Source organism: Typopeltis vanoorti, chromosome 7 (assembly GCF_054136105.1).
Source record: "Typopeltis vanoorti isolate ZY-2024b chromosome 7, IOZ_Tvanoo_1.0, whole genome shotgun sequence".
NCBI lineage: Eukaryota > Metazoa > Arthropoda > Arachnida > Uropygi > Thelyphonidae > Typopeltis > Typopeltis vanoorti.
Genome location: NC_143555.1, coordinates 68,269,049 through 68,293,448, shown reverse-complemented (window position 1 = coordinate 68,293,448; position 24,400 = coordinate 68,269,049). Strand labels below are relative to the sequence as shown.

The window sequence follows — 24,400 nt, the reverse complement described above, 5'->3', positions numbered from 1 at the left end:
TAAATGCTTTATATTTTTCTATGATCTGTCAAAGGCAAAGGATCTGATCTCTGGTACCCTTACCTTTTCCTAAAACCTGCTTGTTCCTCAGGCATCTCTGCCTCAACTTTGGCCTCAATCCTATTTAGAATGATCTTTAATAAAATCTTGCTTGCATGAGAGATTAAACTAATAGTTCTTTAGTTTTTGCAATCCTTCATATTTCCCTTCTTATGTAGTGGTTTGAAAACAGACTTCTTCCAGTCGCTCAGCCATGATCCTGTCTCCCATATCCTCGTAATCAATCTATGAAACACTCTTTTCCCTCCATCCCCTGTGGCCTTATCTCTGCTGGAATTCCATCTGCACCCATGGTCTTAACTGCTCTTTCAACCTCATACCTAAGTGGAGGAGGTTCCAAATCAAAATTTTCATGGTGAGAGGGCTCTTTCTTTGCTGTACAGTCTTCATAGTATTCTTTCCATCTGTTTTTCATGAAATCTCAATAATATAAAATCCTTATGTCTATATATATATATATATATATATATATATATATATATATATATATATATATATATAACTACATTAATGCATTTTTGAATTTTGAGTGGTCTTGAAACGCTGTTGGATGAAGAGGGCAGTGATGTCATGTGACACAGTGGCAACTCAGAAAACGATCAAACATTTAAGTTGGAATTAATATAAAGAAATATTTGGAGAAAATAAATACTTTTTTCTCGGCTTTCAAGTTTTACTATCCACCATTAAGTAATTCTGCACATTCCATTACTGGGTAAGAAATAAGCTGTTATTGTTGCCCACCATGTATTTATTTTAGCTATTTTATTTAAAAAAAAAAAAAAAATCCATTACCATCCCTTACTTCCAGGGTGCATCAGGTAAAAAATAAATAATGATAATCTCTAGTTCTTCAGGAATGTACGAGGGACACCGAGAAAGTAAGCTCCAATGGACTGTGAGAGAAACAAAAATATACTTACAAAAAAAATTTTTACTGAAAATTAAAGCTGCTTTTCCACATAATTTCCGGCATTGTTCAGGCACTTATCATAACGGGCACCAAGAGTTGTATACCTTCGTCATAGAAGGTTGCTGGCTGTGATGCAAACCACATATTGACTGCTTCTTCTTGAAACCGTTGGCCACCAAGGAAAGATTTCAGATGGTTGAATAAGTGAAAGTCACTTGGCACGAGGTCAAGACTATATAGGGGATGATGGAATTGTTCCCAGCTGAAGGTGGCGAGAAGTTGTGTTATAGCGGCTGTGTGTGGGCAGGCTTATTATGAATCAAAACAACGCCCCCTGGTAAGCATGCCATGTTGTTTATTCTGGATCGCACGACGCAGTTTCTTAAGGGTTTAGCAGTACATACTCGCGTTGATTGTGGAGCCTTGAAGCCTTGACCCAAGAAGTCTACCAGCAAAATTTCTTGTCTGTCCCAAAACACAGTGCACATGATTTTATGAGTGGAAACCATTTTCTTCAATTTCGTCTTGACTGGTGATGAGGTGTGCCTCCACTCCATGGACTGTTGTTTGGATTCAGGAGTGGGCGATTCGATTTTGCATGCGGTGTGCTATTCGATTTTCTTTATAAACACATACCAAGAAGCATACACACTGCGAGAATGTCTGAAAATGGCACTAACGGGATGCTAACGAATCAACAAACTCAGCACGTATGTGCACCGTTGCAATTGCAGCGCTGCAGTGAAAATATTTAAAAATGGAATTTACTTTCTGTACGTCCCTCGTAATATTCAGACACTTTCAAACATTATTAAAAATTAGCTACCCTTATCTGCTACATATGTCTGAAACATTTTTAGTGCACCTCAATACCCCCCCCCCCCCAAGGTTGTGTGCCCATGGTACTAATGCATTATGAAAGATTACTCTACCAAAAGATTCTCTCTATTACTTAAATTTTCATCTTGGCATCTATAGTATTCCCTGTTCCTGTAAATTGGCATATTTTGATTAAACTGGAAGAGCTGCCAACACTTGTATAGAGCAATTTAAAAATATGTCCAATATTCAGGAGGTGGCTACTGTGTAAATATGAATAAAGAGAGTTCTCCCAGATAATCGCATTCATTGCATGTGTGGGATGGAGGGAGAACTCTCTTTATTCATAATACAGATGCAGATTTAAATCTGAGACTGTTTTTAGATTCCTTCACACTCTTCAGCAATTTCTAATCTTACAAAAAATCTGGGAGTCTTATTAGGAGAGTGTTAGCCCAATATATCGATCTTAACTATCATTTAAGACGCTATTGTTCTTACTTTCATGCATGCATGCATTTTTTTATGTGACTTCTATCCATAAAAGGTTGTCAGCTTCTAGTGCATTAGTAGCATGGATGCAGTAAGATTTTTTTTTTTTTTTTTTTTTTTACATAATTTAGAAACCTTGCTTTAGAATACAAACCTGGAATTTTTCAAGCCACTTCAGGCCTTCAGTAAAAATACACATATGCAAATTCTTATTTTTGTATCTATGAAAATGGCTTGGTGACAAAGGTGAAATATTGGCTTAACATTTCAAATTAAAACTGTTTATTGTAAGTTTAATTTACTATTATTGAATGGTATTTGTAGATTTCATGCTCTTTGGTTTATTCTTGGCAATATCCTAAATCACCTTTTCTAAGAAGAAACATACTCAGATGATCTTGATGGTTGTCCAGAGAATCACTTCTGTGGTTGGAGGAGTGTTTTTCTTTTCTTTTTTATATAAAAACTGTTATCTTTTTAAAAAAGAGTTACATTTTCAGTTATATCCAAGAATGTATAAAAATACATTCTTAGAGTTTCTGGACTATACTGAATATTTGTATTTCGATTACTTCAAATACAATAAAACTTATAAATATAAAAAAAAAATTTTGCTTAACAGGTTTCAAATATTTTTTATTTTTTCAGATCCTTTTATCTGTCCTTGGGAACAGGTTGATAAAGGTGCTATTCGATTTGTGCTTAGTGGAGCTAATATCATGTGCCCAGGTTTGACCTCTCCTGGAGCCAAAATGACTTCGGTACCAAAAGAAACTGTTGTTGTATCCTTAATTATGTTGAAAAAATGTATTAATAAGTTTAAGAAGTATACACCTGATTTCAAAAAGCTTTTGGAACACCTGAACACGATTACCTGAGTTACAAATGTAGAAGCGACTAACTAGGTAGAGTTCCGATATAAGCGGTACTGCACAATGCACCTCATTCATCTTCACTCATGATGTCATGAGGGGCACTGCTCGGTGGATTTGGATAGTGGATAGATGGTGGGATGCTCTGTCCACTATTGGAACATGGACTTAACTCACAATGCCATATAAAAACAAAATAGATGAAATAATTTATTAATGATAAGTTATGGGGTCTACTGCTATGTTAAGAATAATTATTTTAATTTCCTGAAATTTCAACCTTCATATTAAGATCATCATCATCTGAAGTATACACATGTAATGTACCTTGTCTCTGTATATACATTTCAAACAGTATGCCAGAGTGACAATGATTTGATCAACTGCTATTCTACTGGACTAACCTCTAGTGAAAAAAAACTTACATCAAAGCTATATTCTATTTATAACATGTTTAGAGAACAAATTCATATTAATACTTTAAATACAGCAATAATGGTGGCCTAATCAATAATTTAATGTAAGCGTTTGTTATATTAAGTGCAATGTTATATTAAGTACAAACTAAGGCTAAGACTCTACCTGGAATAAATACTGCAGTCCTAATTATAATGAATTCTTATAACAAAACGTTATGTAAGTAGAATATATGTTATCCATATTCTTGGGATTTTACCATCATTATTGTTAAGATTAGGCTGGTTCTTTAAATTCCTGCTCATACTGCATTTTGGTGTGATGTTGTTATATTATGGATGTCTGTGTGACTATGTGACTGCCTTATTGTTATATCTCTAACTGTCCTTTTCTTTAGCCTTACAGTTAACATAAATTTTTGTATCACTTAATATCAGATATTCGTTTGCCGACAAATTTGTATTAATTAAAGACTGCGCCAGCCGGCAACTAAACTCTGATACATTATCCAAGAATACTTAAAGAAAATGTAGGGATCATGAGGCATGCAGTCGTGGTCCCAATTCTTCTATCGCTAATGGTTTCCCCTTAAATGCACGTACAAAATTTTCCAAACGGTAGCTCAAATCCGCAGAAAGGATGACAAACTCATTTGATTATATTTTAAGAAACACATTTATTATTGCACAAAGACAAGTATACATTGTTAATCAAATCCTTAATCTTAAAAGAGTCTGGGTTCCCTTTACTTAATTAATCACAAACAAAACTTCTATACTATAGTCCCTTACTTGACATAAATTCCTCACTTCTAAACGTACATCTGTTCTCAGACTCTTATAACTAAGTTACCTAATATTATCACACATGTAATATTTCATATATGCACAAGACAACTCATTACTTCTGACATGAATTTTTCTAGGATAATACTTCTTAATCTTACTTAATCCCCCCTCCAAAATTTTAGTTAACAATTAGTTACGTTCTGACCATATAACATTACTGTTCTTAAATCACACAAACAGTTCGGACCTTGGCCTCCTGTTCAGCTGGAGCCTAATATGCTTCCTTCTCAACTGTAAACAAAAGTGTCCAAATCGCAGACTGTTCCTATAACACTACACAGAAATAGTATGCTTCCTTAACTTCTGTTTCCCTACTCTTCGGTTACTTTAATTCAACATTTAACATAAGAAAATCTTCCGCTTACCGTTCTTGCCTTGAACTGGATACTTTGGGCGGCTTACTGTACCTTCACTGATGGCGGTCTTGCTATTCCTTTGTTTCCATACGAACCGAAAAACACTCATACACAGATTTGAATACTGACGTTGACTTTATCAGTGGCTCTTTCTTCTTATGGATCTGAATACATTGTAGTTGCAGCCTTGGCCCACGTAGCACACATAGCAAGGGGGGGATTCTTGCTACACGTGGCGGCAAGCTCTACACAGCTCTCCGACAGGACTAGGTGCCGACGAAACCCGGAGACGAGAGAAGAGAACGATTCGAATCCCCGCCGAAACCTTTATACCTCAGAACAGCTCCCTCACTCGGCGGTGTCGTCACGCATACGGCGGCTGCTGATTGGACGGCGTGGCTACGAACTGCTTTTACATGGCTTAAAGTTTGCTCTAGCTTATACACATTTACTTGGCAATTTATACATGATTTTATATTTTAATTCATTTAGAATTATTCTCTATTAAACTCATGGGTTATTTTAACATTGTTTAGAGCTTACACATTTGGATATTTACATGTACTTGATTGTAAAAAGGCACATTCTCTGTCTGGAGGCATAAGCATGTCCTTATGAGGTAACTTAGTGTTGGGTGGGAAAAAGGATGACTCATCATCTTTTTCCGACACAACAATGTAATGAACAGGTGCCTTTCCAGTCAATTCTGTGTAAAGTTTTCAGGGCATAATCAGAAAGTCCAGATTTACAATAGTTATTAAATTTAACGTGTCATTTATGTTCCTTTTTAACCTGCAAAATTAAAGAACTTATTGAACTCCTCTGAGGATCCCCTTCCTCCCCCAGACCTGCCCTGGAGTATACTGTATTCAATGCACCTGTAACTTGCCTTAAATAGGCAAGTTACAGATGCCTTGATCTTCATTTTATGACAAATAGTTGAAAAAGCATTGGAATATAACAAAGATATTTAAGTTTTGTCGATCTGGAAAAGGCATATGACAAGGTGTCAAGAGAGAAGCTATTCAATATACGCTACAGTTATATGTTGTCAATGGGGCATTATATCAAACAATACTTAGTCTTTATTTGAGTTGCAAGTCAGCAGTTAGAATTGAAGGAAGTACAGGAAGATGGTTTAATGTTAAATCTGGTGTGAGACAAGGATGTACATTATTCCCTCTGTTATTCATTATCTATGTCGATCACATTATGAAGGAAAGTGGTATTAAACATGATATCAGAATTGGAGATGTTAATGTCAGCTCTTTGCTTTATGCGGACGATGTTATACTTCTAAATAAATCCGCTACAAATTTGCAAGATTCTCTGACTAAATTGAATAACTGTTGTAATAGATATGGTATGAAGGTCAGTAATAAAAAGACAAAGACAATGAAAATAGGTAGAATTATTGAAAATGTCAACTGTGTTTTGAACGGAGAACCAGTGGAACAAGTAAAACATTTCAGCTACTTAGGCATGATTTTTAGTGAAGATGGTAAATTAAATATGAAAATAGACAACAGAATCAACAAAGCTGGTATGGTAGGAAGTCAATTGAATAAATTCATATGGAATAAGAGAGAAATTAGTCGGAACACTAAATTAGCTGTATACAAGACAGTGTTCGAACCAGTTTTAACTTATGGATCTGAGAGCTGGGTCAGAAGTAAAACACTTGACCAAAGACTAGAGACCGCTGATATGAGAGTCCTGAGAAAGATTAGAGGAGTGAACAGATGGCATCAATGGCAATATCATATTAAAAACGAGGATATTAGGAAAGAACTTGACATTGTCGGATCCAGGAGTGTGTTAGCAGAGCTAATCTCAGGTGATATGGTCACTTAAACAGAATGGGCGAGGAAAGATTAGCAAAACAAGCGTTCTCTGCCAGGTTGGCAGGAAAACGACCCAGAGGAAGACCAAGATATAGGTGGACTGATATGGTACAAAGTGCCTTAGACGATAGTAATATAAGATCTGATAATGTTGGAGTCTTGACAAGTAACAGACTGATTTGGAGGAAAATTGTGGATAGGAAGTTAGTAATGATGTAAATTTTTCATGTAGTACTATCATATCCTGTACACCCCTTGAGGGTACATGTCAGTAATTTGATGATGATGATAATATAACAAACACTTAGGTTAAATTATTGATTAGGTCACCATAATCACTGTACTAAAAGTATTAATATGAATTTGCTCTCTGACCATGTTATAAATAGGATATAACTTGGAAATAATATAAATAGGAAATATCCTGAAAGGAAATATTCAGTTGTTTGCTGATGATACAAAATTAGGTAGTATTGGTTAATCAATTTAAATAGGCTGTCAGTATGGGCAAAAGTTAATGGGTGTCAGTTTAATGTTGAGAAATGTCAAGTTTTGCACTTTGGGATAAATAGATTACAAGCTGCTTATTACATTAATGGCACTGCACTCCAGGAAATAGACAAAACTAGAGATTTAGGAGTGGTGGTAGACAGAGAGTTAAAGTTTAGAGGACATATTGCTAAGGTAGCACATGAGATCACTTGACTAATGAAGAACACATTAACAAGTAGAGATAAAAAAGCTGTTATTCTTCTTTATAATATGCCATCTGGATTACTGTGCTCAAATTATGCCTTGATATGTCCACACCTGGATTACTGTGCTCAAGTCTAGTCCCCTGGGTTTCTTGGAGATGTGGAAGCAGTGGAGAGGATTCAGAGGTAAGTGGCCTGCGGAAGGTGCCCTATGAGGATAGATTGCAGAAGTTGGTTGATAGGAGAAAAAGAGGAGATATGATAGAAACATTTAAATTGCTTAAAGGGTTTTATAGGATAGATGTAGGGGACATGTTTCAGCATTTGGCTAGAGGGACCAGAACAAGGGGTCATCCCTGGAAGTTGAATAAAGCTGTGGTCAGTAGGCATGTGAGGACTAGATTTTTTGCTTAGAGAGTGGTGAATGATTGGAATGGGTTTCCAGATTCAGTTATGAGCCCTTTTTCTGTTAATAGGTTCAAGGAAATATGATAGATTATGTGGATAGATTGGGTCTTCCGTGATGAGTCTTTGGACTCCATGGAGGTACTTGTATAATAATAATAATAACTTTGATGTAAGTTTTTCACTAGAGATAAGGCCAGTAGAATAATGATTGATCAAATCATTGTCACTTTAGAATACTGTTTGTCCCTCTTTCTATGCTTGCATGTGTGCTCCGGATATGACGGTCAACATTTTGACCTTCATATGAAGGTCAAAATATTGAGAAATTGAAGTAATCATTCTTAACATGGTAGCAGTCTCCATATTTATCAAAAATGAATGCTGATCACTGTGCAGTATGAAATTAAGCTGCTGATATTTTCTGGTTTCAGACTAGTGTCTGAAGTATTTGTCACATATCGCAAGATGCTGCAATTAAATGACAGTGGAAACAACTCAGAATTAAGGAAAGAGTCCTGGCATGCATTTTATGAAACTTAATACAGCCATATGATGAAATTATGGGAGTGCTTCATTGCTGATGCTGACCTCCAAAAATAGCCATTTTAGTAATGGTTTTTATCTAGTGCCTTCATTTTCTTCAATTTAATCCAGCATTTAAGGGTTATTCGCTGCATGGTCTGTTAGTTCTCACTTGTCATAATAATGTTGGTGGATATATATATTGCTTATGTTCTCCACCTTTGAACATATTACTAATGTAAATTACAGATGCCAGGAAATTATATTCTTTTTTTAATCCTTTATCCAAGTGTAAGCAAACAAAGTTTGCACCTGAAGTAACTTCAGGACTGGCAACTCGTATATAGAAGCTAATGATTTCACATCACTTGCCTTAGTGTCCCATAATGCAAAGCACATATCCTTATGGACATGTATAATGCTATGCATTATGGGGAAGGGTCACCACCCAGACTGCTTTCAACCTTTATTTAGGTCTCATCAGTGGAAGCCAGACCAGAAGTGATACCAAGGTTGAAGTAATGCACAAGTCATATTTCCATATATGAATAACCAAAAGGTGCCTTATTATTAAAATTCTCTGGATTAGAGATAGATGTTGGAAGTTTTTCCACTTGGTTATACTATAAATTAAAGATGCCAGGAAATTGGAAGATGCCTGCAAGTGATGTGAAGTCATTAGCCTCTATATATGAGTTGCCCAGTCTTGAAGTTACTTCAGGTGCATACTTTGTTTGCTTACACTTGGATAAAGGATTAAACTAAGAATATAATTTCCTGGCATCTTTAATTTATAGTATAACCAAGTAGAAAAACTTGCAACATATTACTAATGTTTTTCAAGGTGGAGGTTAACAGTTCTTTCTCACTCTTCATATTAGAATCGTTTCATTCATATGACACTATACATTCTGGACATGTTAAAGGATGGTTTTGTCTCTGTAGAACAGATAAGGATTGTTTCAGTTTCATGTGTTTTAAATGTAGTATGAAGAACATATTTATATAGGATTTTAACTGTGCTTTGAGATATAGGGGATGGGAATAGATATGCTAAGATTTTGTGTTATGGGATGGGGGCATATAGCATTCTATTTATTTTTAGGGATTATAACCATTGGCTAAAAACAGTGTGCTGCTTTTAGCCAATGGCTGTAATCAGTGGTGAGCTACAAGGGGCTTGCGCCAGCCCTTTGTTAAATTTTTCTCAAATTTGCGATCCCCATGTTCTCCTTTTACTTTTTTATTTTTTCAAAAAAAAACAACAAAAAAAAACATAATTTTTTAAAATATATTAAGCAACAAACTCATATGGTAATCTAACAAAAATTAGTCTATTCGGCATGTATAGATTCTTTGGAATTATTGTTTCAACTCTTCTATAACGAATACGCCCAATTTTGAAAATAAAATAAGGCGCATGCGCTATCTTTTACCCTTCTCCCATCTGGTAGCCAGTCGTATGGTAAAACTGTTGATTATCACTTCAAGTATAAAAACGAAAGAGAAATATAATGTATTTCAATATGATTGTTTTTAGATAACATTTATTAATTATTTATAGATTGATTGTCATAAAAACTTCTATCGCAAACAAAACAAATTTATTTTGTTTATAAAAAATGTTGACTATTGCATCATGTCCTGGCTTGTCAGGTGTCTTCTCCCTCCAGGAAATTGACTACCATGTGTCTCCACCATGTCCTATTCTGCGCCTCTCTGCTGCATTCCTCATATGAGAGATAGGTCCAGTCTTCTATATTTTTCATCCATGCCAGTCTTTGTCTTCCTCTCTGTCTCTTTCCCTCAATAGTTCCTTCGAGAAGTGTCCTCTGTAGGCAGTTATGTCTCAGAATATGTCCAAAATATCTGAGTTTTCTCTTTTTAATTTCTTTCACCAGGCTCCTGTTTACGCCTACCATCTGTAGTACCTCTTCATTTGTCATTTTGTCTTTCCATGATATTCTCATAATTCTTCGCAGCATCCACATTTCAAAGGCCTCCAGTTTTTTCACACTCAGATTGGAGAGTGTCCATGTCTCTACTCCATATAATAATGTAGACCATATGTAGCATTTGGAGATTCTTAGTCTTGTTTTCAGATTTAATTCTCTAGATGTTAGTAGATTTTTCATCCTGTTGAAAGTTGACCTTGCAATTTCAACCCTTTTTCTAATTTCATCTTCTGTCCTGGCATTCTCTGTGATCAAGTGTCCGAGGTATATGTATTTTTGCACCTGTTCTATTTTATTTCCTTTTATATTGATGCATATTTTTGGTATTTTCTTTTCTCTTGAAATTATCATGATTTTTGTCTTTTTAAAGTTGAAACTGAGGCCATACTGTTCGCTATACTTGAAGGCTTCATCTATAAGAGTTTTGAGGCATATTTGTTTTCAGCTAGAAGAACCGTGTCATCTTAGATTATTACAGGTTAAAGAGAATCGGAGAAAAGACACAGCCTTGTCTCGCACCTTTCTGAACTGGGAATTCTTCTGAGGTCTCTCTATTTATTCTCAAAGATGCAGTCTATTCCCAGTAAAGATTAGTTAATAGCCTAATGTCTTTTCCATCCATGCCTATTTTTGAAAGGATTTCAATTAATTGTTCATGTTGGACATTGTCGAATGCCTTTTTGTAATCTATGAAGCAGAGGTACACATCTTTTTGTTTTTCTAGATATCTTTCTATGATGGTTCTGACGTTGAAAATACCTTCTCTTGTACCTACATTTTCCTTGAAGCCACTTTGTGTGTCATTTATTTCTATGTTTATTTTTCTTTTATTTCTTTTAAGAATAACGTATAGGAGGACTTTTGATACTTGACTGATGAGGCTGATTGTCCTGAACTCTTCACATCGTGTAGCTTTTGTTTTTTTGGGAATTGGAACGAAAATTGAGTGATTAATATCTTTGGGTAGAAATCCAGTCTCATATATTTTATTGCATAATTTTATTAGAAATTTCAGTCCTCCTTCATCGAGAGTCCTCAACCATTCTGCCAAGATGTTATCTATTCCTGCAGCTTTATGTGGTTTTAGTTTTCTGACGGCATTTTCAACTTCATAGTGTAAAATGGATGGTCCTTCTAAATCAGTCTGTTCAGGAATATCATTTCTTTGTTGTTCATATCATTTCTTTGTTGTTCATATAATTTCCTTGTGTATTCAGTCCATCTTTCCATGATTTCTTTTTTATCCATTAGAATATGGTCTCTTGAATCTCTAATGACACTTGCATGGTTTGCTATACATTTCTATTTAATCCATCCTCTTTGGCTTTCCTGCATTCTTTTTTTATTTCTTTATTCATGCTTTTATATTCAGGTTTGTTCTTTAACTTTTTTCTTTGTTCCATCAACGTCAGTATTTTTTCATTCATCCAAGGTTTATTCCTTTTCCTTTTTAATTGTGGGAGTGTATTTTTGGCTGCTTCATTGATGCTATTCTTGAATGTTTGTCAGTTCATGTTAATTTCATCAGCTGGTGTTCTATTTTCTGTGTGAGTTGTGGTGTCAGACTTGTTAAGGGATTTTGTGAATTATTTTATAAAGCAGTCTTTAACTTCTTGGTTGTTAAGTGAGTCTGAATTATAAGTTTCTCTTATGAATGGTTGACTTAGTATCTTAAGTTTTATTTTGATTTTTGCAATCACTGGGTTGTAGTTCGATCCTATGTCTGCTCCAGGATATGTTTTTGTTTGTGTTATTGCATTTCGGAATCTTTTGCTTATTATTATATAGTCAATTTAGTTTCTATAGATGTCCCCAGGACTTTTCCAGGTATATAGTCTTCTGGGAGGATGTTTAAACAGTATGTTGGCAATTATTAGGTCATTGGTTTCACAGAATTGAATTAATCTTTCACCTCTTTCATTTCTGATTCCAAGCCCTTGGTTTCCCATGCAAAATGAGATTTTTTTTCTGAGCCCACTTTTGCATTTAGGTTGCCCATCATTATAATAATATCATCTGACTTAGCACTGGAGATTGCAGTTTGGATGTCTTCATAAAATTGTTCCAACTCTTCATCTAGGTGATCTTGGGTTGGTGCATATGCTTGGATAATATACAGGTTGAATGGTTGTGCAGTTATTTTGGCTGTTATGATTCTGTCATTTATGGGCCAATATCCCTGTAGAGATTTCACAATTCTAAAATATTTAGGACAAGCGCTACTCCATTAAGGTGTAAGTCACTACTAGAGTAGATTATAATGTGATTTTTTCTTCTTATTATGCCTGTATCTGTCCACCTCACTTCACTGATACCTGCAATATCGGCCTTCATCACTTCTAATTCCTGGAGTAGGTTATCTAATTTGCCTGCCTCGTAGAGTGTTCTGACGTTCCATGTTACTATTTTCAAGAGATTGCTCCTGGTTTTCAGACAAGGGACATCTGAGAATATCCTCCCTTGAGGGTTTGGGATATTATCTTCATACACTACCTTAGTAGTTCTTGTCTTACAAGTCCCGGTTTCAAGCTCTTCTTCCCTGGACTATTGCATATGTGCGATTATAAAAGATGTCATTCGTATTATATTTTGATAGTTAAAAAATGTTTTTCTTATAAGATAAATTAACACAGATGATTGTGTGCAAATATTTCATGTTTAGATCATGAAATATTTGTTTACAAATGATAACCTTTACAGGTTGATTATCCTCTCATACTTTTTGATTGGCATTTGTACACAAGCTGTACTAATAAAAGTTTTTGTGTGAAATACTTTTTTTTTTTTGCTCAACAATGTGAGCCCTTTGTTTAAATTTCCATAGCTCACCACTGGCTGTAATCCCAACGAAATTGAGGTCATTGGTAAGAGCTGTATTAGAAGTGGTTGGTCATTAGTGGTAAGAGATGTCATGTTAGTGTTTTTACATCTATCTCCAGTATTGTTTGGCTGAGTGATGATGCCATGACATAGCTCTTACCACTCAACTTAGTTTTTCCCACTGTGTTTCCTAGAAACAGTAGAACAGCAAATGAAAGTGATTTGCATAAATCTGTCAAAAGATGCAGTTAACTAATGGAAGTCAGACAGTTGTATGATTGTTTTTTTATAATGAATTATATTTACTGGTTGTTTATATACACTAATAATCTATATATGTGTATGTGTCACATGTCCAAATAGCCAACACATCAGCATGATGCAGCCTGACTACAGGTTTGGATATCACTGTTTTGAGGATTTGGTCTCTAACTCTATATAGAAATTGGCTAAAAGGAGGAATAGTAACTTGTGGCAGTCCCATCTAATTGCTGCATCATCATCAATTTCCTGATATGTACTCTCAAGGGGTGTTCAGGCTACTAGGACAGCACTACATGATTATATTTACATTATCATTCATCTCCTATCAACAATTTTCTTCCAAATTAGTCCATTATTTGTCCAATATTGTCGTATATAACATTTTGTTCTTCTAAGTTACTTTTGACTGAATCAATCCACCTAGATCTTGGTCTTCCTCTGGGTCTCTGCTCTTCCATGCTATTCTTGAGATCAATGCCAGCCTGGTTGGTCAAGTGGTTAGCGTATCTGCTCTCCTGCCAAGAGGCTGTAGGTTTGAATCCTGCCAAGGGCCTGGATGTTTGTGATTGTCCTACTAACTAATTACCGTATGTACTGCTGTGACCTGTGTCCTAATGCAATATGACCCTTGATGTCTTTGCGCCATAAAAATCAAATAAAAATAACAAATCTTGTAATCAAACACTGGTTTTGTTAGCCTTTCTTCTCCCATTTTGTTTAAGAAATTATGCCATTTTAGATGAGCTCTGCTCACATATTCTTGAATGGAAACAACTCGTTCCTTTTTGATATCTTCATTTTTAATAAAATTCTGCCATCTCTTCTCTCCCTTAATTTGTCTCAGAACTTTCATATCTCTGGTCTCTAATCTTGGATCAAGTGCTTTGTTTATAATACATCTCTCAGATCCATAACTTAAAACTGGTTTGAATGCTGTATTGTATACCAAAACATGAAACATGCTAGTTTCATGTTTTGGCTAATTTCTCTCTTATTCCTTATAAATTTATTCAACTGCTCTCCACCACACCACCTTTGCTTATTCTGTCTATCTCCAAATTTAATTTGCCATCTTCACTAAAAACCTCTGCCTAAATAGCTGAAATATTATACTTATTCTATAGTTTCTCCACTGAGAATGCACCTGAAGTTTTTTTATGTTCTTGCCTATTTTCCTATTTTTGGTCTTTTTAATGATGATTTTTATGCCATATTTGTTACAGCTGTTATGCAATTTAGTTAGAGTTAATCCTGAGACTTTTCCTGGATGTATTTAAGAGCATATTATCTGATATTTCCAATTTCAATATCAGGTTCAATACCACTTTCTTTCATAATGCAATCCATCTAGTCGATGATGAGTAAGAGTAGAGATAATGTGCATCTTTGTCTTACCCCTGATTTTATATCGACCCATTTCCTGTATTTCCATCAATTCTAACTGCTGACTTTCAAGTTAAATTTAGACTTTATTATTTTGCATCAGGTAACCAAAAAAGTTTGTGCGGTTTTTCATAATAAAAATTAAACAACTGCAGAATTTTCATAAAATGTTTTATTAATTAAAATAAGCTCTTTCACAATCAACAACTCTTTCCCAATGAGATATAAGTTTGTAAATTCCGTTTTTATTTAGAAGTAATAAACCTAGAAACCTCCACTTCGTTCTCTGTTTTATTGTAGAACGGTCTATTCTGCATGTGAGGGTCTAGCACCAAAAAAAGGTGATAATTGCTGTGAGAAATTGTTATTATTATTATTATTACGTGACACCTCCAGGGAGTCCAAAGACTCATCAAGGGAGGGCACCTACTCTACAACTCATTGCCTTCACCACTCTATCCACCATCTACAACAAACTGCAATTACCATCATCTACACCAATGCCATCTGCCGCCCACCACTAGTATTTTCGCAATCACAAACATCCATGCCCTTGGCAGGAAAGCAGATACGCTAACCACTTGGCCAACCAGGCCAGTGATGTCAGGAGAATATGAAGGATGAGGGAGTATCTCCCATCCTAAAGCACAAATTTTCCATTAGTAAGTTTTGCATTATCCTGTAAGAATAGCACTTTCTTCTAATTAACTAGTCCTGGCTGTTTCTGAAGCAATGCATCCTGTACACTCTTGAGTTGCATTGACTAGGTCTTGGGCAGAAAGAAATTTGTAGTGGACAATCCCCGAAAGCATAATCTTCTGGGGATGAAGCAGTGCCTTTGAAGTGTGCACTACTGACCAATGATAAGTTTGCTTCTGTGCAAAATGGATTTTGTTCTAGAGAAGAAGATCCATTTTTCATCACAAGTGAGCAAGTCGAACAAAAATGGCTCGTTTTTATGACATGAAAGAAGTGAAGAAAAAATTAATAATCTTCGAAGTTTATTGTCATCTGATAATACATATGGGACTCATTTGCTTAGCTTCCATGATTTTACTAGTTGATGCAAGTGTAAATGAATTGTTTCACCACTCGCGTTAAACATTTGTGAAAATTCTTGACATGTTAACCTAGAATTATTTTCAACAGTGTCACATAATTCTTCATTATCAATAATGGAGGGTCTTGCTGAATGTGGTGCATTTCAAGTGATTCATTACCAGAAACAACTTTTTTAAACCATTTCTACACAGTACGTTCTGTTACCACATTTTTTCAAATGCTACACATATCTTACAGGATGCTTCTTTACACAGAACAGAGTTTAAATTCATAAAGCAAACAAGCCCTAATTACACCAGGTTCAACTGACATTTTAAAAGGGTTCAAAGTCACAGAAAAAGAGTACACTCCAAGATAGATTACACCAATTGACTTATGCATACCTGTTCCTTATGATGCACGTAAAAAATTGCACTCTGCAAACCACTACAAAATAAAACAAGTCATTGCAGCAAACTCTACTGCAAAAACTTTTTTTTTGGTTACCTGATATAATGTTCTATTGACCTCATGCAATTGTAGTGTTTTGAAAGCTTTTCTCTAGGTACCTTGCTCTATGGCTTTTCCAGATCTACAAAACTTAAATACAAATCATTGTCATATTCCCCATAATTTCAGAACTATTTCTTGTAAAGTGAAAATCTGATCTTGACAACCTCCATTTGGACTGAAACTGATCTTGCTCTTCTCCAGGTTTCTCTTCTGTAATCTTTCTCAACTCTTTTCAAGAATCCTTGCATAAATCTTATCTGGAACACTCAGTAGAGAAATACCTCTGTAATTCTTACATTCGGCTTTATCTCATCTCATCTTCTTTATACCTTCTTTTACCTTGCGGTGTCGAGGGTTTATTAATCATCGGACCTCAAATTGTTCACAGGATAAGGTGGTCAGCCCTACACCCCTAGTGTATCTTATGTCCTGTAGTGTTGAGTTCTCGAGGCTGGTTTGTCTGCTTTGCGGGAAGAAAAACCACAGTATAAACTGGGGGAAAAACCCTACTGTCCACACCCAAGACTGGCTAACTTGGCTATGGCTGAGGAAGAGCCTTCAGCTCCTGACATCACCGACGGGAATCGAACCTAGGACACTCCTTCCCCAGGCATATGGTTGTGAAGCACACAGCCACTAGGCAGCTAACCACGCAGACTTTGGCTTTATTCCCTTTTTTTATATTCTGACCAGGCTCCCCCTCAATTTTTTAGTATAGTGGCTGCACTACAGCCTCCCTTCCAAATTTGAAGATGTTGATAACTTTTTCTACCTCAGGTATTGATATCTACTACTGTTTGCATTCCTCTTGAAAATTTTCTACTACTATTCTGTCACTGTTTATTTCATTTGAGTCTTTTAAATTCATTGCTCCAGACATTTAGTATAGTCTTATTTTCAGTTTTCATGTCTCCTTTATCGTCTTCAATTCCTTTTACAATACTCTTTTCTCCATTTCCAAAATTTTCAGTAGGCCTTCAATGCAATTAATTGTAGGATATATTTAAATACTTTAAATTATCAATTCATTGTAACCAAATCTGCTTGGAGTGTAGGACAATGTGTTGTTTTAAGATATATTTGGAAAACTATAATGATGGAGAATGCTATATTTGGTTGGTATATTTAAATTACTCAAAGGTGTAAATATATTAGTAAATTTGGAAGAGGAGGATGAGGCTTATTTCCTTTGACTATAATCATACAGTTCAGAAAAGCTCTGACAGAAAAATGGGACGTTCAGCAGATTGTCAACACTGTTTCCCATTGTAAATATGGGCAAAAAAGTTATAAATTATTTATAAAAAATTATATATTAATAAGTTGTCTATGTCGGTGTCCTAAACCTGTCACTGCACACTTCATGCATGCAAAACAGATGAAAACAGTAACTCATGACAAATGACAACATTCAAGTGGATTGGTTGACTCACAGTGCACATCCTGCCTTGCCTTCTGGGTGGTTAAAATTGAATGCTAAGAATTTGACGCATGGTGCCATCTGTATGTCTGTTCAAAGGTCTCAGAGGTGTCTGTATTTGTGACTGCGCAACTGGGCTCTTAATGCGACTGTGATGAAATGTTTATGCATCATAAAGTTCTCTCCTCATAAAGAATTAGTATATTGTGTTTAATTTTAGGAATCACTCAAAAGCCATGAAACAACTAGGGGAATCTTTAACAGGAACAAATGCTATTGCTATTCTGTGGGTGTGCACTGCACACCTAGCCCACCCTGAGTATACGTCCGTGATATCTATATATATATATATATATATATATATATATATATATATATATATATATATATATATATTTGTGATTTCCTGATTTTGAATGTATGTGTGTTACATTTTTATGTATAGTGGAATATGTATGCTCAAAAACACCTTGATTAAGGTCTATGAAAGAAAATGTCTCAAAGAAAAAAGGACAAACTTGACACTTTGTGAAGTCTGAAAAGTTTATATGGGGGACCAAGTAAGAATTTTTATGAGAGATACTCTTGATAGGTGACTATAAAGCAAAAATTTGTTCCATTCTGTCATTTTCATCGTTTCAGCTTAGACAACCTTTAGAAAATGAAGAAAACTGCAATTTTTTATTTCATCTTTGAGCATATTTATTACATCTGCTTATCAAGACATTTTTTAGGACCTTCTGAGTAAGCGAATTACATGTTGAGAGTTTTTATATATCACCAACATTAACATAAACGATTTTCAATGTGCTGACCTTTCTTGTGTACAACAAATTGCATCCAGTGTGCGACATGCTCTACAGCTGAGATAAAGATTGGATGTTCATAACAGCCTGTTTTATGTTCTCTTTCAAGACATGCAAGTTGGGAATGCCACCAACATACACAACGGATTTCAAATACTCCCACAGCCAAAAGTCACGTGCAGTGATGTCCGGGGATCGAGGCAGCCATGCCGTCAGAAAGAAATGACCGATAACCCTCTCATTACTGAAATACTGACATAAAAGGCACTGTAATGAACGTTCAATGTGCGGCCGTGCTCCATCTTGCAAAAAAATTAGGGAGTCCAAACAGTGTCTTTGCAGGAATGACAAAATTTTCCAGCATTCGTCGATAAATCTCTCCAGTAATGGAGCAGGTTACAGGACCTGTAGGGAGTAATATGCTGAAAAAAGTATGGTCCTATTATGAAATCGGCTGTGAAGCCACATCACAGTTAGTTTTGGAGAATGCCGTGGTAATTGCTGGATCGCTTGGGGATGTTCAGATGCCCAAATTCTGCAGTTGTCAGTGTTGACTGACCCATTCATATAAAAATGAGCCTCATCACCCCACAATATTCTGCAAGGCCAGTCATTGTTGACCTCCATTTGGACAAGAAACGTTAGTGCGAAGGTCATGTGCTTATCATAATCTGCGGTAGTTAGTGCTTGCACACGACTGAACTCCTAGTGATCCAGTTTCTTCAAACTTTTTTAATCATAGCTCTCAGTGACAGCTGACATAGGACCTGTATGCAGGTTATGAAGCCTTCTAAATTCCCGAAGGGCCACTACAGCATTGCACTGTTTAAGGTAAAACAACTTAACAAGTAAAGCACGCTGTGGCAAGGTAGGATGCATATTGAGCACAATTCGTCAGTCATTCGAATAACTGCCCGAATGTTACCAATCCCTTTTTAAGTGGAATTGGTGGCACTGCTTGGAACGTATGCACAGTAAAATTTGCATAATCCTTTTTATCTGCATTTACTGCAAAAATTTGACTGCTTTCAGCTCTGCCAGCGCCAAAATTTCCCCTATTGGCGACTTTTGGTACTAAATCTCTTTTTTGCGGAATTCATCTCCGCATGCCTTCGAAAGTCTCAATATAAAATGTGGTCCCATTCCGTGTATTAGTTTTAGCTACAGATACCTCCAAAGAGGGAAAGTTAATTTATGACCACCCTGTAAAATAAAACATAATAGTATATATATATTTTTATTTTTATAACAGTAACTTAGCTATACAGGCAATATAATTGCATATCATCAGGATTTTGTAGAGAAAATGGTTAAAAATAGAAAAATTTTTTCCATTTTTAACCATATTTCTTTTGCTAGGTGATAAGGAAAAAAAAAAAAAATAGTACTCATCACCTTTCCCTGTGTTGGAGTGGCTAGTAGAATACCCCCCACCCCCCAACCGCACTCCTGCGTATCGTAAGAGGCGATAAATGGAGACACAGTCCCCAGGGGTCTAGCTGGATCCCCTTCAGGGGTTGGGCGAAGGGCTAATTACCCCCTCCCTGTAAAAATTATCTGATTACGGAAACTGCAAATCTGGATGAACAAATGCTCCTGGCAACAGACATAACTTGTGAGACCCCGGAAAACTGTTATCTAGCCTGGTCTGATGTGGATAACGTATATATGACACACCAAAAGGAAAGCCTTTCGGAACCTTTGTTGTTGAAAGAGTCACTTATGAAACCACAAAAAATTTTAAAGATTGGATCATGGAATGTCAGAACACTGTACCTGGTAGGAAAAACTAGGCAGGTAACAAATGAAATGGACAATAACAAGTTAGAAAGAAAACTTTCTCCAAGTCAATAGATGAGAAGATTTGCCTAAGAAGATGGAAATGGACCAGACATGTTCTTCCATGGTGATAAACAGAATTCCCCAAGTAGCACTGAGTTTGGCTCCAGAAGGGAGATGCTCTAGAGGTCATCCAAAATTAACTTGGAGAAGAATGATGGAATCCGAAATGAAGGAGGCAAGATGGGCGAGTTGGGCAGAAGCAACTGCGAGAGACAGGGGCAGATGGAAAACCAGCATTGCAGCTTTATGTGCCAGTAGGCACGAAAAGACTTGGGGAAAGCAACTGTATATATATAAATTCAGTTGATTTCTGAGTTCTAAAAACGGTCTTTCTTTTTTTTAATTTACGATGGTGGAGCATGGTGTTTTTTTCTCCAGGAGATCCTGTGGGTTGTATCCAAAACATGGTCTGCAAGGCCAGATTCACCATAGTCATGATTGCAAATGTATGCTTTGTGTTCTTCTGTACGGATGATTGCTGATCTACCTGTCTGTCCGAAGTAAGCCAGCTTGCAGGAAAAAAGAGTACTATTCCTGCAACTCCAGTCACTGAGAAAGGAGGGAGCTGATCTTTGGTAGAACAGATAAGGGTAGCAAGTTACGGTGGGGCTTAAAAGCTGTGTGGAGGTTGTACTTTTTTATAAACTAGTTATTTTATAATTTAATTCTGTAATCGCTATAGCCATTGGAAAGGAAGGTGTTATGTATGTGGTTGAGTTCAGTTGAAAGGGAGGTTTCACTGGAACAAAGATTGTGGGCGCTATTGGTTACAATTTTAATACTGCCATATTGTTGAGGAGTGGCGGTGGGAGAGTTTGTGAATGTATCTGCCTATGTGAGTAGGTTTTCTATATTCAGTGAAGGAAAGGTTACCATTAGGAAGGCATGCTACTAAGGTGTCTATGAATGGTAAACTATTGTTATTTTCCTTTTCCAGGTATTTTTCTCCATCTAATCCTATGTAAAGGAGTATCAAGAGCATGGTCTGTCAGTCTCACCTTGTATACAGATGAACTCGGATGTAATTTTTGTGTTCTTCAAGGCGGATGTTAACTGATCTGCCAGTTGTCCAAATTAGGCTAAACTGCAGGCACAAACAACTTTATACATTCCGGAATGTTTAAGAGGATGTAGTTGATCTTTAGGAGACTGCATGAACATGGCTAACTGAATAAAAGGTTTGAAAGTAGTAAAGTAGTATGGAGATCATATTTGTAGAGAACTTTGGTTATTTTTTTTCTTAACATATGGGTTGGGAATGGTTTTGCTCTGATTTTGTGTATTGGGTGTAGGAGGGATGGGGGGGTGAATGTAATATTTTTTATTTATTTTATATGAGTTGTAGTTATTGGCTAAAATGGTGTTGCAGAGGTCCCTGAGCTCAGTTTCATGGGTTGTGTCATTTGAATAAATAGTCCTGGCTCAGTGAGTAAGTGTTTTGAGGATGTCATGCTGTTGGGAAGTGTGGAGGTGGTGTGATTGTTTATGGCAGATTATTACTGGAGGAAAAATAACAGTTTGAAAATAAATCCCCAAATCTTAGTGAGCTAAAAATCTGTAGAAAATATTAATTCAACCAGGGAGACAAGGCAAAATTTTCTACAAAGAGGAAGTCCTCTAAAAGAAAATAAATCATGTTGAAAGTTCCAGGACTTCCTCAATCAAACCAGCAGGTTTGTGAAAGGAATAAGAAAAATTATAAGAAAGCTGGCTAAAAGCCAGCTAAGTTATACACGCCAAGAAATTATACTTGTGTTTAATCCTTTACCAAAGTGTAAGCAAACAAAGTTTGCATGTGAAGTATCTTCATGACTAAGGCTACTTGTATATAGAGGCTATTGACTTTACATCATTTGCCTCATTATCCAATAATGTAAAGCATACATCCTTTCAGGAATGGTATATTACTATGCATTATTGGATAGGTCACTAACCAGACTTGTTTTGATCTCTGTGGAGGTCTCATCAGTGGTAGCCAGACCCTAGAAAGATTCCAGGGTTGAATTAATGCAGAAGTCATATCTTGCTCACATGTGGGTAAAGGTCATCATCATCATGAGGCTTCACTCCAAAAAGGTCGGCAACCTTTTTGGAGTGAAGAGCCATTTTTAAAATTATATCTGTTAAAAAAAAAATTAGGGAGCTGCACACAGTGATGAGCAACCAATGGTCTGCAGGCTGCATGCGGCCCTCTCAGGTTTTTCGTGCGGTCCACGGTGTTCGTTTGTATGGCAGAATTAGTATATTTTAATTAAAAATCTATTTTATGAATGTGGATTTATTTGTGCAGGTTAAAAAATTAAAATATACCTAAATAATGGAAAATAAATTAATACTTTCTTATCAAAGAAAAAGAAAATATTCTTTATGCGGATCGAACCGAGTATTTGATTTACTATTTAATTACTCATTACTGCTTTAAATTTAGAAACTACATTGAAAAATATTATAATTAAATTATTTATTCAGTTTTTTTTTATGGTAACACGTTATCATACTTGTAAAACACAGGGGTGGCAAGTCGCACGAGATTATTATGATATTTTTAAATATTAAATAATAAAAATTAGGGAGCCGCACACATTGATGAGCAACCAATGGTCTGCTGGCTGCATGCGGCGCTCTCAAGTTTTCCCAATCAAAGATTTCCTCCTCCTTACAAAAGCATATATATAAAATCCAATAACATACCTATTTCTTTAATTTTTTTAATTTAAAATATCTTCTTAGTGCGACTTTTGCTGTTGAACTTCTTGGGATAGTTTCTCAATATATGGCGAATAAGCCGTAATTTTCATTTTCAAACATAACGAAAGACTCAAGTTGTTTAGCTGGTTTCTCATCTTACTTATAGCAATCTCAACTTACTTAAATAAAATTCATATTAGAAAATATTTGCTCACAGAAATATGTCGATCTGAAAATCGATAGAAGTCCAAACGAGTATGTTTTTAACTGAATGTAAGTGTCCAGTAAACAATTCCATGGGTCAAATACAATCTGATCTTGCTTTTTAAGATCTTCTATTTCAGACCATTTCTGTTGTATTGCAAGGGTAGATTTTTGTCTTTCCAACTCCTCCAGGTCAGCTTCACGATTTCTAAATTTTGAATTCCAGAAATCCTTAGTTTTCAGGTCCTCTAACTGAAGTTGAAATGCAGCCTCATCATTTCCAGCAAAAGGTGAAAAATTTAAATTGGCAGGATTAATTTCAAGTGGGCACAATAAAAATGACATAATTGCCTTGTTCTTTCTAAACTCCTCAAATCTCCCATTAAATTCAGATCACATATTTATCACAATTTCTTTGAAAAAGGTTAAATTTATGGAATTATTATCAGCTTGTTCTTGTTGATATTTCTTCAACGTAAGAAAATGTAATAATGTGCCTTTCTCTAAGTCTGTCGCAGACAAATATAATTTTGTGCAAATCCCTTCTAAAAGCAAAACTGCTGTATTTCCCTTTCCCTGTAGTTTCTTATTTAGTGTGTTTAAATGGGAAGTCATATCCACCATAAAGTAGAATATTTGTAACCAATGAGTATCTTCTAACTGTGCATATTCAAGGTCCTTTTTTTTCTTAGAAACAACTTAACCTCTCCAAGGTAGGTGGCAAATTGCATCAACACAGCACCTCTGGAAAGCCATCTTATTCTGTTATGCAAAAGAAGATCGGAATATTCGCAATTGATTTCTTTAAGAAGTTCACAAAATTGCCGATGATGTAGCGGTCTTGCCATTATTTTGTTAACAGTTTCTACAACCAAATTCATCACTACTGTTATCTCTTTTGGAAAAGTTTGTGCACAAAGTATCTCTTGATGGATTATGCAGTGAATGGAAAACACGTCATGCAAAATTTGTTTTTTAAATAAAGAAACAAAGCCTTTATTTGTACCTTTCATGCTCAGCACCTCATCGGTCGCAATAGATATTATTTTGTTAATATTAACACCCTTACTTTTCAAGCAAGTGGTAACAACAGATTCAATGTCTTCTCCACGAGTTTGTCCTGTAAGTGGCAGTATATTGAGTAATTCTTCCTGAGGTTCCTGAGAGTTTACGTATCTACAAATAAGTACAATCTGTGCAATGTCATCCACATCACAT

At 35.7% G+C, this 24,400-nt stretch overlaps 1 protein-coding gene across 1 annotated transcript in view; it reads left to right on the top strand.

Moving 5' to 3' along the window:
* Positions 1 to 24,400, top strand: part of MCTS1 (malignant T-cell-amplified sequence 1 homolog) — a 111,137-nt gene that overhangs the window by 37,995 nt on the left and 48,742 nt on the right. Inside the window, exon 4 of the mRNA XM_090395929.1 lies at positions 2,933 to 3,066. Coding sequence (XP_090252055.1) covers positions 2,933 to 3,066 — 134 coding nt within the window. The remainder of the gene's footprint in view (positions 1 to 2,932; positions 3,067 to 24,400) is intronic.